Source organism: Rhinatrema bivittatum, chromosome 6 (assembly GCF_901001135.1).
Source record: "Rhinatrema bivittatum chromosome 6, aRhiBiv1.1, whole genome shotgun sequence".
Taxonomy (NCBI): Eukaryota; Metazoa; Chordata; class Amphibia; order Gymnophiona; family Rhinatrematidae; genus Rhinatrema; species Rhinatrema bivittatum.
The window spans coordinates 123,472,833-123,486,040 of record NC_042620.1 but is presented as its reverse complement, the minus strand read 5'-3'; the positions used below and the strand labels follow the sequence as shown (position 1 = coordinate 123,486,040).

The 13,208-nt window shown below is 43.0% G+C and overlaps 1 protein-coding gene across 1 annotated transcript in view; it reads left to right on the top strand.

The window, feature by feature from the left end:
• TTN (titin) overlaps positions 1-13,208 on the top strand; it is a 509,207-nt gene that overhangs the window by 408,167 nt on the left and 87,832 nt on the right. The window contains 11 exon segments of the mRNA XM_029605898.1: positions 58-206; positions 286-436; positions 7,512-7,793; positions 8,540-8,842; positions 8,932-9,234; positions 9,329-9,610; positions 9,697-9,996; positions 10,109-10,411; positions 10,496-10,804; positions 12,460-12,741; positions 12,836-13,135. Coding sequence (XP_029461758.1) covers positions 58-206; positions 286-436; positions 7,512-7,793; positions 8,540-8,842; positions 8,932-9,234; positions 9,329-9,610; positions 9,697-9,996; positions 10,109-10,411; positions 10,496-10,804; positions 12,460-12,741; positions 12,836-13,135 — 2,964 coding nt within the window.

Here is a 13,208-nt window from a genome sequence, read left to right as displayed (position 1 = left end):
TTTTAATATATTTTATTGAAATAGAATGGTGAGTGATATAAACAAATTGTTTTTTAGCTCCACCTGGCCCTCCAATTCCAAAGGTCACTGACTGGACAAAGTCAACTGTGGATCTAGAATGGACTCCACCATTAAAGGATGGTGGATCTCCAATTACAGGATATTTTGTTGAATATAAAGAAGAAGGCAAAGAAGAATGGGAAAAGGTAGGCAGAATATAAGGGAAGAATTAGAGCTTTCTCTGTCTTAATGTTGAATTTATGTACAATGTTTCCTTTTTTTCAGGCAAAGGACAAAGAAGTGAGAGGCACAAAGTTTGTTGTGCCAGGATTAAAGGAAGGAAGTTTCTACCGTTTTAGAGTTAGAGCAGTGAATGCTGCTGGTGTTGGAGAACCTGGTGAAGTTACTGATGTTATTGAAGTCAAAGACAGAATTGGTATTTACCATGAATATTCATTATTCTAAAAAAAACCTAATAATTGAAAGGACAAAGTCTAGTTAATCCCTCTATTTTTGTTACAGCTGCTCCTGATATTTCATTAGGTGCCAGTGTCAAAGACAGATTTTTTGTTCATAATGGTGGTGTCATTTGAATCAAGGCTTATTGTTACATAGTGTCTTTGTATTTTCCCAACAACCACCAGGGATTGAACTCATGGACACTTGGGAGTCCAGTAGGCACTGTGCAGGTCTCACTTCCATGCATGCCCCTCTACTGGTAACCATCCTTCCACCAATTGGGGTTCAGTTTGCTTTTAGATGAGTTATCTGCCCACAACTCTATTCCCTGATGAATTTTCTGTGGACACTGTGATTCCACAAACCTGGGGTCACAGTTCCCAGAAAAGTGCTCATAGACCAAACATGCAAAGCACTGGGATCACCCAGCTTCTTACCTAGGTTACAATTAGTCTCAAACTCTCTAGTTATAAACTAAGAATATTTATTATTAAAAAGAAGGAACAGTAAGAAAACATGTATTACAAAAACTTGCCTTGCAACAAGCAGGGAAAAAAGAAAAGGGATTACATAGTAATCTCTACTTTCTATTGAACTTAACTGCAGAACTAAGCACTGCTTTATCTTAGTTAACAGTGAAAATTCTAGTGACTTTGGCAGTCTTACCCCAGATATATATTTCTCCCAGGACAAGCAGGATGGTAGTCTTCACGTGGGTGATGTCAGCAGATGGAGCCCTATCACAGAAAACTTTTCTGTCAAAGTTCCTAGAACTTTTGACTGGCACATTGAGAATGCCCAGCATGCCATAATCCCTGTAGCCACAGGGGTCTCCCTTCAGTCTCTTTTTTGCTGCACTGCAGTTTGCCTCGTGGTTAGGAGCTCTGTGAGAATTTTCTCACAACTTTTCCTCACGGAAAAACTTGAAGTTTCCTTCACAAAAAGTTCCCTCATAGGGGTCTCACATTGCAGCATCGTTTTCCTCGATGCTCTGTGAGAAATATCCACCATTTTCGGTTGGTTCCAGCTACCTTGTCCTCGGTTCCTACAGGCCACTAACCGTTTTCGCGGTCCTCTTTTTCCGCCATGGCAACGGGCTTTAGAAAATGCCCAGAGTGTCCATGTACGATGTCTATTATTGACCCATATGATGTTTGTGTGCTCTGCCTCAGCCCATCACATGATGTAAATCGGTGCCCTAGCTGCGCTCAAATGACCCCGAAGGGCAGGCGTGCCCGCTTGGTCAAAATGGAGTCTCTGTTCGAGATAAAACTAACTCCATCGACCCACTCATCACCGGCAGAAACATCTTCAAAATTCATCGATAAACCTCGCTGGAAGCAGCAAGGCAGCGGTGACCGTCCGTCACCGACACCGTCCAGAGCATTAATAGTGTCTTCTTCGGTGCTGGAGAAGGACCGGACCGAGCACCGAGGGAAACATCGTCACTGTCACCGACATGATTCCACACCCGGTGCCGGCACCAACACTGCATCGGCTTCGATGGCTATCGACACAGTTGTGAAGAGGGCACGGGCAGAGGAGCCTCCATCCTACTCTGCACCCGAGACCCCGAGACGTTCCCCACCGATATTGGTGCCGGATACTGAGCCCCTGCAGATTCCTGTGGAGGTGCCAGTAGCGCCTAGCCTGCCCTCCCCCTGTAGCTGCATTGCCTATACCAGCTTCCAGGTAGGAGCTGGGCATACTTGTCCGACAGGCGGTCCTTGATGCCTTCCGGAACCTTCATCCACCATCGATGCCAGCCCCCATACCAGCACCAACACAGGAGCCATCGTTGTTTACACTGCTGCTCGACCACCTGGATACACTCATTGGTGCCCTTCGACCTAGCCTGGGCCATCAGTACCAAGTTGACCTACTGAGTCTCCAAAACCCCTGATACCTATCCCAGGATCCTCGGAGGAGGAAGACATGGACTCTAGTCCTATTACAGCACCACTTCCATTGATGCCAGAACCGATTCCTGGTCCTCGGGGCTCTCGGGATCGAAGTACCCATGGTTTCGCTCGATGCTATCGATGCCGCCCAGGTCTCCATCGGTGCCGACGCATCTTCCATCGATGCCATCCAGGCCTCCATTGATGCCTGCACATCCTGGAGTATCAGATTTTCTCCCTTCCTCGGGATCTCACCTAGAGACCCCATATGATCCATGGGAGGATGCTGACACTGGCACTTGTACAGAGGACATACTCTCAGAGCCTTTACCTCCGGAAGAAAGGAGATGGTCCCCTCCAGAAGACCTCTCCTTTGTTAATTTTGTAAAGGAAATGTCAGAGACCATTCCCTTTGACCTGGTCACCAAAGAAGACACCCATCACAAGATGTTAGAAGTTCTTCAATTCATAGACGCTCCCAAGGAAATTTATTTATTTATTTTATTTTATTTATAGAGTTTTATATACCGTCGTTCGGTATTGCCATCACAACAATTTACATGTTTCCATTATTCCAAATTATGGCCATTGCAGTCCATGAAGTGCTCTTGGATCTGCAACATCGCTTATGGGAGCACCCTTGCACTGTCCAACCAGTTAATAGAAAGACAGATGCAACATATCTAGTTCAGCACTCTCCAGGGTTTCAAAAGCCACAGCTACTTCACCAATCAGTGGTAGTGGACTCCACGCAGAAGAAGGCCAGAAGACTGCACCCTCATTCTTCAGCTCCCCCTGGAAAGGACCAAAAATTCCTGGATGGTTTGGGTCGAAAGGTCTTTCCACAGAATCTGTGGAAATCTGTGGAAACAAGTCCAGGGAATAGCCGACTCTCTTCCCCAACAACAACAAGATAACCTCACTGCCATACTGCAAAAAGGCCTTGAGGCAGGGAAACATGAAATCAGAGCTGCATACGATTCCTTTGAGACAGCATCTCACTTATTAGTGACAGGAATCAGTGCCAAGGGGTGGGCCTGGCTTAAGGCATCACACTTGCAAACAGAAGTCCAAGACAAGCTCGCTGATCTCCCCTGTATCGGAGATAATCTATTCGGCGGCAAGATTCAAGACGCAGTGGCTCAACTAAAAGACCATCACGAGACCCTGCGTCAGCTTTCCACAGTTACTATGGAAGCTCCCTCCTCTGCTTGAAAGACCATAAGAAGGGACCCCAAAAGACCATTTTATCACTCACGCACGTACTACCCACCTACATCTCATGTGAGACCAGCCAAACCACCTCAGAGAGGACATCCACGCAATACAAGACATCCAGATCTCAGCCAGCCCCACAAACAGGCCCAGCCTCTGGATTTTGAAATCTGTCCAGAGAACAGCAGCCACTCTATAAATCCAAGACCAGACTTGCCTGTAGTAGGTCAGCTACACCACTTCATAGCCAACTGATACCGCATTACAACAGACCAATGGGTAATGTCCATCATAACCCAGGGACACCATCTAAATTTCCTCATGGTACCCACGGATTCACCACCCAGTCCACTATGGATCCAAAAAGATCACACAACCCTACTAGAGTCAGAACTGTCCACTCTACTGAACACCAGGGCTGTGGAAGCCATTCCTCTGGCACAGCAGGGCAGAGGGTTCTACTCCCGCTATTTTCTCATTCCAAAGAAATCAGGCGGCCTCCGCCCCATCCTAGACCTCTGCAATCTCAACAAATTTCAACAAAAAGAAAAATTCAGGATGGTGTCCCTTGGCACCATGCTTCCCCTTCTACAACAAAGAGACTGGCTCGGTTCTCTGGATCTTCAAGATGCCTATGCTCATATTCCCATAACCCCATAACCCCACATCACCACAAATACCTGTGTTTTATAGTGAGGCATCAACATTTTCAGTACCGGGTTCTGCCTTTCGGACTTGCCTTGGCACCCCGTGTATTTACAAAGTGCCTAGCAGTGGCGGCGGCCCATCTACGCAGAAACAGCATACACTGTTTCCTTACCTGGACGACTGGCTAATCAAAAGTCAAGCAAGCAAGGAGCTCTCTATGCTCTCAAGCTCACTATCAATCTGCTACACTCATTGGGTTTTCTCATCAATTACCAGAAATCCCACCTGAACCCATCTTACCTCCTTACTTTTATTGGAGCCTTTTTGAACACCACAGTCGCAAAAGCCTTCCTGCCCAACGACTGTGCAGGCACACTCTCCAGACTAGCTACATCTCTGCGCACAAAGAAAACAGCCTCAGCCCATCAATTTCTAACCTTGCTGGGCCACATGGCTTCCACAGTCCACATCACTCCTATGGCCAGGCTGGCCATGAGAATAACTCAATGGACTTTGAAATCTCAGTGGCTTAAAGCAACTCAACCTCTTTCATCCCAGATCCATATAACTGACCAGCTACGTCTCTCACTTCTCTGGTGGACAAACAAGGCCATCCTACTAAAAAGTCTGCACTTCCAGCAACCAGTTCCCCAAGTGACTTTGACCACGGATGCATCCAACTTAGATTGGGGAGCTCATGTGAACAACCTTCAAACTCAAGGAACTTGAACACAACTCGAAGCATCATTTCAGATCAACTTCCTCGAGCTTCAAGCCATCCGTTATTCTCTACATGCATTCAAGGACTGCCTTTCACACAAGACTGTTCTCATACAGAAGACAACACAGTTGCAATGTGGTACTTAGATAAACAAGGAGAAACAGGCTCTTATCTCCTCTGCCAAGAAGCCGCGCAGATCTGGGCCTCGGCCCTTGCACACTCCATGCATCTCCGGGCCACTTATCTGGCAGGCATTCAGGACGTAGTAGCAGATCGCCTCAGTCAACATTTCCATCCCCACGAGTGGTCTCTGGATCCTGTGGTAACGAGCAAAATCTTCCAACGCTGGGGTCATCCAACAATAGACCTCTTTGCATCCAAATTGAATCACAAAGTGGACAGATTCTGCTCCGTGCACAAGCAACAAAACAAGTTAGCCATGGATGCCTTTGCTCGCCCCTGGAACACAGGCCTCCTATATGCGTATCCTCTGATACCACTGGTAGCCAAAACTCTCATGAAACTACAACAGGACAAAGGGTCAATGATACTCATAGCCCTGTATTGGCCTCAACAAGTATGGTTTCCCATGCTTCTTGACCTCTCTATCCAAAAACCCATTCACCTGGCCTCATCGCCCACTCTCATAACTTAGAACCAAAGCATGTTACGCCATCCGAACCTTCAGACCCTATCTCTCACAGCCTGGATGTTGAAAGCTTGATCCTGCAACCGCTCAACCTTTCAACTGATGTCTCTCAAGTGCTTGTAGCTTCATGAAAGTCTTCCACACGAAAATCCTATCATTCTAAGTGGAATAGATTTACCACGTGGTGCACTCAAAAAGGTATCGACCCTTTTTCCTGCCCCACTCCATCTCTTTTAAACTATCTCTGGCACCTTTCAGACTCTGGTCTCCAGACTTCCTCGGTACGGGTACACCTCAGTGCCATCTCAGCGTATCACAAGGGAATAGGGGATGCCCCAATAACGGCACAGCCCCTTGTGAGTCAGTTTTTGAGGGGCCTCCTACAACTTAAGCCCCCTCTACGGCCCCCAGTTACCGAATGGGACCTAAATGTAGTAATTACAAGAGTCATGCACTCCCCATTTGAGCCTTTGCACTCCTGTGATGTTACATTTTTTACATAGAAAGTTTTCTTCCTAGTAGCTATTACATCTGCTCGAAGGGTTAGTGAGTTACAAGCACTTTTCACATACTCACCTTATACAAGGTTCCTCCATGACCGAGTGATACTCTACTCACCCTAAATTCTTTCCCAAGGTGGTTACTGACTTTCACTTGAATCAGTCTATAGTCTTGCCACCTTTTTCCCAAGGCCTCACTCTCACCAGGATGAGAGAGTTTTATACACCTTGGACTGTAAGCGTGCACTTGTTTTTTACCTAGACTGTACTGCAGTCCATAGTACATCCATCCAACTCTGTTTCTTTCGATAAAAACAAACTGGGAATTGTAGTGGGCAAACAAACTCTCTCCAACTGGCTAGCTGACTGTATCGAATTCTGCTATGAGAAAGCGGGCCTTCCTCTCCAGGGACGAGTGAAGGCGCACTCAGTAAGAGCCATGGCGACCTCAATAGCACACTATTGTCCAGTACCGATTGCTGAGATCTGTAAAGCTGCAACATAGAGCTCTCTTCACACATTTGCAGCACATTACTGCCTGGACAAGAAAGGACGTCAAGACTCTGCCTTTGGCCAATCTGTCTTGAAGAACTTATTTCCAGTATAATCTCAGCTCCTTCCACATCCAGTCTGCTGTGATTTTCAGGCTCCCTCATTTTTCCCAACAGTACACCAGTTGTTGTGCCTGTTGCACAAGTTGTATGCTGTTGGTCCAATTAAATATGATTCAGCCTGTAGCTTGCTAATCACCCACATGTGAGGACTACCATCCTGCTTGTCCTGGGAGAAAGCAGAGTTGCTTACCTGTAACAGGTGTTCTCCAAGGACAGCAGGATGTAGTCCTCACGAAACCCACCCGCCACCCTGCAGAGTTGGGTCCGAAACTGTTTTATTATTTTATTTTTTCGCTCGCACCTTTTGCTACAAACGAGACTGAAGGGAGACTCCTGTGGCTACAGGGATTATGGCATGCTGGGCATGCTCAGTGTGCCAGTCAAAAGTTCTAGAAACTTTGACAGAAAAGTTTTCCGTGATAGGGCTCCGTCTGGTGATGTCACCCACATGTGAGGACTATATCTTGCTGTCCTTGGAGAACACCTGTTACAGGTAAGCAACTCTGCTTTATTTCTCTTAGTTCCAGCTGCTGCAAACTGTCACTTTCCCCACACAGTTTTTAGATGACCCCACTCTTCAAACAGCGGCAGCTGGCTCTACTGAGATTAATCCCTTAGCAACAGCTGCTGGTGACTAGAACACTGGCACCTGTTGTCCTGTAAAAGGAGTTTTAAATGTCAAGCAAACAATATTATTGATAGTCAAACTACTGTTTTGCCACACCTTGAATATTCCTTATTCTGAAAAAACTAATAATCTAGTGAAAGAGCAAAATCTAATTAATCCTTCTATTTTTATTACAGCTGCTCCTGATATTTCATTAGATGCCAGTGTCAAAGACAGAATTGTTGTTCATGCTGGTGGTGTCATTCGAATCATAGCTTATGTCTCAGGAAAGCCTCCTCCACAAATCTTCTGGAGTAGGGATGAAAAGGCTTTGCCAGAAGAAGCTACAATTGAAACAACAGTTATTAGTTCTTCCATGGTTATTAAGAAGTGCCAGAGATATCACCAGGGCATCTACACACTGCTTGCTAAAAATGAAAGCGGAGAAAGAAAGAAGACTATTATTGTGGATGTATTAGGTAAAATGGAAGCCCTAAATGTTTTGTTTCACACTGGGGCGGATTTTAAAAGCCCTGCTCGCGTAAATCCGCCTGGATTTACACGAGCAGGGCCTTGCGCGCCGGTGCGCCTATTTTCCATAGGCCTGCCGGCGCGCGCGTAAGTCCCGGGGTTTTTCAAGGGGGGCGTGTCGGGGGCAGGGCCGATCGGCGCAGCGTTTTGGGGGCGGGACGCGGAATTTCGGAGGCGGGCCCGGGGGCGTGGCCGCGCCCTCTGGAACCACCCCCGGGTCGCATCTTGGCGCGCTAGCGACCCGCTGGCATGCGGGGATTTACTTCTCCCTCCGGGAGGCGTAAATCCCCCGACAAAGGTGGGGGAGGGGTTTAGACAGGGCCGGGGGGGTGGGTTAGGTAGAGGAAGGGAGGGGAAGGTGAGGGGAAGGTGAGGGGAGGGCGAAAGAGAATTCCCTCCGAGCCCGCTCCGATTTCGGAGCGGCCTCGGAGGGAACGGAGGTAGGCTGCGCGGCTCAGCGCGTGCCGGCTACACAAAATCGGCAGCCTTGCGCGCGCCGATCCAGGATTTTAGCGGATACGCGCGGCTACGCGCGTATCTACTAAAATCCAGCGTACTTTTGTTGGCGCCTGATGCGCCAACAAAAGTACGCGAAGGCGCACTTTTTTAAAATCTACCCCACTGGTTTTAAAAATTAATAGCTGAAAATATCAAGCATGAACTTAATAAATTTTATTTTTCTTTGTATTCTTAGATGTGCCTGGTCCAGTTAGCCTGCCATTCCAAACTGAGAATCTGACCATTGACTCTTGTAAACTCACATGGTTCTCACCAGAAGATGATGGTGGTTCTACAATCACCAATTATATTATTGAAAAGCGTGAAGCTGACCGTAGAGGGTGGACACCAGTAACATACACAGTCACAAGGCAAAATGCTGTAGTGCAGGGACTGATAGAAGGAGTGGCATACTTTTTCCGAATTGCAGCTGAGAATATTATTGGCATGGGCCCATTTGTTGAAACATCACGGGAGATTATCATCAGAGATCCAATAAGTAAGTACTTTATTAATGCTTGCCATTTGATATAAGTAATGGAAATTTAATTGGATTGACCACTTTATTTTGTGTATATTTACTTCTAGCTGTACCTGAACGCCCTGAAGATCTTCAAGTCACAGCAGTTACTAAGGATTCTGTTAGTTTATCATGGAACCCACCTAAGTATAATGGAGGATCTGATATAACTATGTATGTGCTAGAAAGTCGTCTCATTGGAAAAGACAAGTTCCATAGAGTTACTAAGGAGAAATTGCTTGACAGAAAATACACAAATGATGGTTTGAAAGAAGGTGACACCTATGAGTACCGTGTAAGTGCTGTCAATATTGTTGGACAAGGCAAGCCTTCATTCTGCACTAAACCAATCACGTGCAAAGATGAACTTGGTATGTATTAATTTTTCTGTTGCTTGAAAAGCATGCATTAGTATATTTGTTATTCTTTATTAATATCATTGATGTTTTTTCTTTTCAAATTTAGCTCCTCCATCATTAGATCTTGACTTTAGAGATAAGCTTACTGTACGTGTCGGAGAATCTTTTATCTTGACTGGACGTTATACAGGCAAGCCAGCACCACAGGTAACTTGGCTAAAAGATGAACTTAAAGTTAAAGAAGATGACCGCACAAAGATCAAAACTACTCCAACAACATTATCTTTGGGAATACTGAAAAGCATTCGTGAAGATTCTGGTAGATACTGTGTGGTTGTTGAGAACAGTACAGGATCAAGAAAAGGCTTGTGCCAAGTTACTGTTGTTGGTAAGAATTATAGTCAATAACATTTTAGTTTTTGTAATTTTAGGTGGCTAGAGATAAAAACAATCTGTTTTGTGCTTGTTTTACAGATCGACCTCAGCCACCAATTGGTCCAGTTATTTTTGATGAAGTTTTTAAAGATCACATGGTTATCACTTGGAAACCTCCCCTTGATGATGGTGGTAGTGCAATAACAAATTATGTTGTTGAAAAGAGAGATACTAACAGAGACCTCTGGATGCCAGTAACATCTGCTATTACCAAGACAACGTGCAAAGTTTCTAAACTGATTGAAGGAAGAGATTACATTATTCGCATCTGTGCTGAAAATATTTATGGCATAAGTGATCCACTGTTTTCTGATGAAATGAAGGCCAAAGATCGTTTTAGTATGTTAGCTCTTTATTTTTTAACTTCATATTCAAGCATTATATTTCATAGTTAAGTATCAAAGAAGAAAAGTTTCCATCAGTTGTTAATGTTTTTGGTCCTATTTTACAGGGGTTCCTGATGCACCTGAGCAACCAATCATTAAGGACGTTACCAAAGATTCTGCACTGGTTACTTGGAACAAACCACGTGATGGAGGAAAGCCTATATTTTGTTACATTGTGGAAAAGAAGGAAACCATGTCAAATCGATGGGTCAGAGTCTCTACAGTACCTATTTATCCAGATACCCAATTTAAGGTATCTGATCTACTTGAGGGATGTGAATATGAATTCCGAGTTTCAGCTCAAAATGAAATCGGTGTTAGTGATCCTAGCCCACCATCAAAACCTGTCTTCGCTAAAGATCCAATTGGTATGTTATAAAACCGTGTGTTCATAATTTTATTTTTATTTAAGCATATTTCCACCCTAATTTTATTGGCTTGTTTCTCTCTAGCTAAACCAGGTCCACCTATAAACCCTGAAGCAATAGATAAAACTAAAAATTCAGTTGATTTATCTTGGCAACCACCACGACATGATGGGAAAGGCAAGATTATTGGTTACCTCATTGAGTACCAAAAGGTTGGAGATGAAGACTGGAAAAAAGCAAACAATACCCCAGACTCCTGCCCTGATACAAAATACAAGGTTATTGGACTTACAGAAGGTGATACCTATAAGTTCAGGATAAAAGCAGCCAATGCAGCAGGAGAATCAGAACCAGCTTATGTTCGTGATCCAGTGCAAGCCAAGGACAGACTTGGTAAGTTTTTACATTCATGGATTGTTTTATATGGAAATATGGAAATCAGCATTGCCTCTTGCTTGCAACAAATTTACAGTTGTCTCCCAAGTTGGGAACAAACTTTGCTCTGGTAAGGAATAACAACTGTTTTTCCAGGTCAGCTTATTCTTAAAGTATTGTTAAAATGTAATTAACAAGGGTTAAAATAAATGATCCAAAGGTTCTCAGTCTCCTGCTTACTTATCCTGTACTTTTTATCAAGCCCCAACTACACATTTGGGTACTACTTCAGAAGCACCCCATTGATTATAAAGGGTATAGCAGAAAGAAGAAAGAAAGAAAGAGGTAGACCTGATGGCCATTTGCTAAATTCACAATTAAGTTTGTTTTTTATTAAATGAACCACTTTAGAAACAATAATTCATACAGGTCATCTCCTATATTGCAATAAAGTTAGCCATCTTTCTCTTGGCAAATTTATATTTTGTGCTACAGTTTAGGTGGCTCTGTTGATCTCATGAGAAAAAATCTTTTCTTTACTAAAACTGATGATGTCCAAATTTTAATTCCAATCATTGACGCAGCTGAAAAAGCGCTAAAATTATGGGAAGTCTATCTCTCTGCAATAAATCAACTTCTAACTCAGATGAGTCTATTCCTAAACCCATCTAAAACTGAATTCCTCATAATATGTCACAAACTGAACAACAAAATTATCTCGGATGTCAAATTAGTACAAATAAAATATTCCATATCATACAAAGTAAAGGACCTAGGTGTAATCCTAGACAGCGAATTAAACTTAAAGAAATTTATAAGTACACAAATTAAACATTGCTACTACAAACTTCATGTATTAAAAAAATTAAGACCTCTCCTCCATACAAATGACTTTAGAACTGTACTTCAAGCTCTAATTTTCCCAAAAATTGATTACTGTAATGCCATACTTTCAGGCCTTCCAGCATCCACCATCAGACTCCTTCAATTATTACAGAATGCTGCTGCTAGAGTTTTCACCAATACCCGAAAAACTGATCATATAACACCTATTTTAAAGGAATTGCATTGGCTCCCAATATCATACAGAATACATTACAAAATTTTAACTCTAATTCATAAAACGTTATATAATGACAAAGTAGAATGGCTCAATGCTGCCCTCCATTTTCATATGCCACAGAGAAACACGCACTCAGCCAGCAATGGTATTTTATCAATTCCTTCTCCAAAACTAACACATCTTAACACTGTTAGAGAGTGAGCTCTATCTTTAGCAGTTCCTCACCTAAGGAGTTCTTTACCACAAGACCTAAGATTAGAAACAAACCCTTGAATCTTCACGAAAAAATTAAAGACCTGGCTGTTCCAGCAAGCCTATACTTAACCTAATAATGGCTACCTTAACACTACTTCATGTTATATATGATTTTATACTACTCATAGAAAGCAGAGCACTTTCTGCACAGCTGATGTTCCTCAGCTTTTCTGATTTTAGAATTTACCTTTTAGAAATATTTATTGTACATTTTAGTTTAATGTTTTCTTAATTGACTATATAACTGATTGTATGTCTTTTAACTGTGTCATTGTAAACCGATGTGATATTCCCTATGAACTTAGGTATATAAAAGCAAATAAATAAATAAATAAAACTATATTCTTTCTTTCAGAACCTCCTGAGTTGATAATTGATGCTAACATGGCACGAGAACAGCATATTAAGGCTGGGAATACTTTAATACTTAGTGCATTAATTAAAGGAATACCATTCCCAAAAGTATCTTGGAAGAAGGAAGATCAAGAAGTGTCAAGCAAAGCAGATATTGAGGTTACAGGAGTTGGTAGTAAACTAGAAATTCGCAATTGTGCCAAGGAAGATGGTGGAATTTATTCTCTGACAGTTGAAAATGTAGCTGGTTCAAAGACTGTCTCAGTAAAAGTTATTGTATTAGGTAATAACATGACTTTGTTTAAACATTTTTACTGTCCTGTTTTAAATACAGATATTTCTAAACTTGACTTACGTTTATGTTTTCTCTATTTTAGATAAGCCTGGTCCACCAAGAAATCTTCAGATCAGTGAAGTCAGAAAAGACTCTTGCTATCTTACCTGGAAAGAACCAGAGGATGACGGCGGTTCTGTCATTACAAATTATATAATTGAAAAACGAGATGTTGCACATCTTGAGTGGGTACCAATTTCAACTTCATCTAGGAAACATAGTATAATGGCTAAACATCTGATGGAAGGCACACAGTACCTATTCCGAGTAGCTGCTGAGAACCAATATGGACGTAGTACCTATGTTGAATCTACTAAGCCAATTAAAGCAGCTGACCCAATATGTAAGTCCTATTAAGAAGTTTAAAAAGTTAGTGTTTGTATAATGTTTGATTTGGTCTTGTTTATTCACTGTGC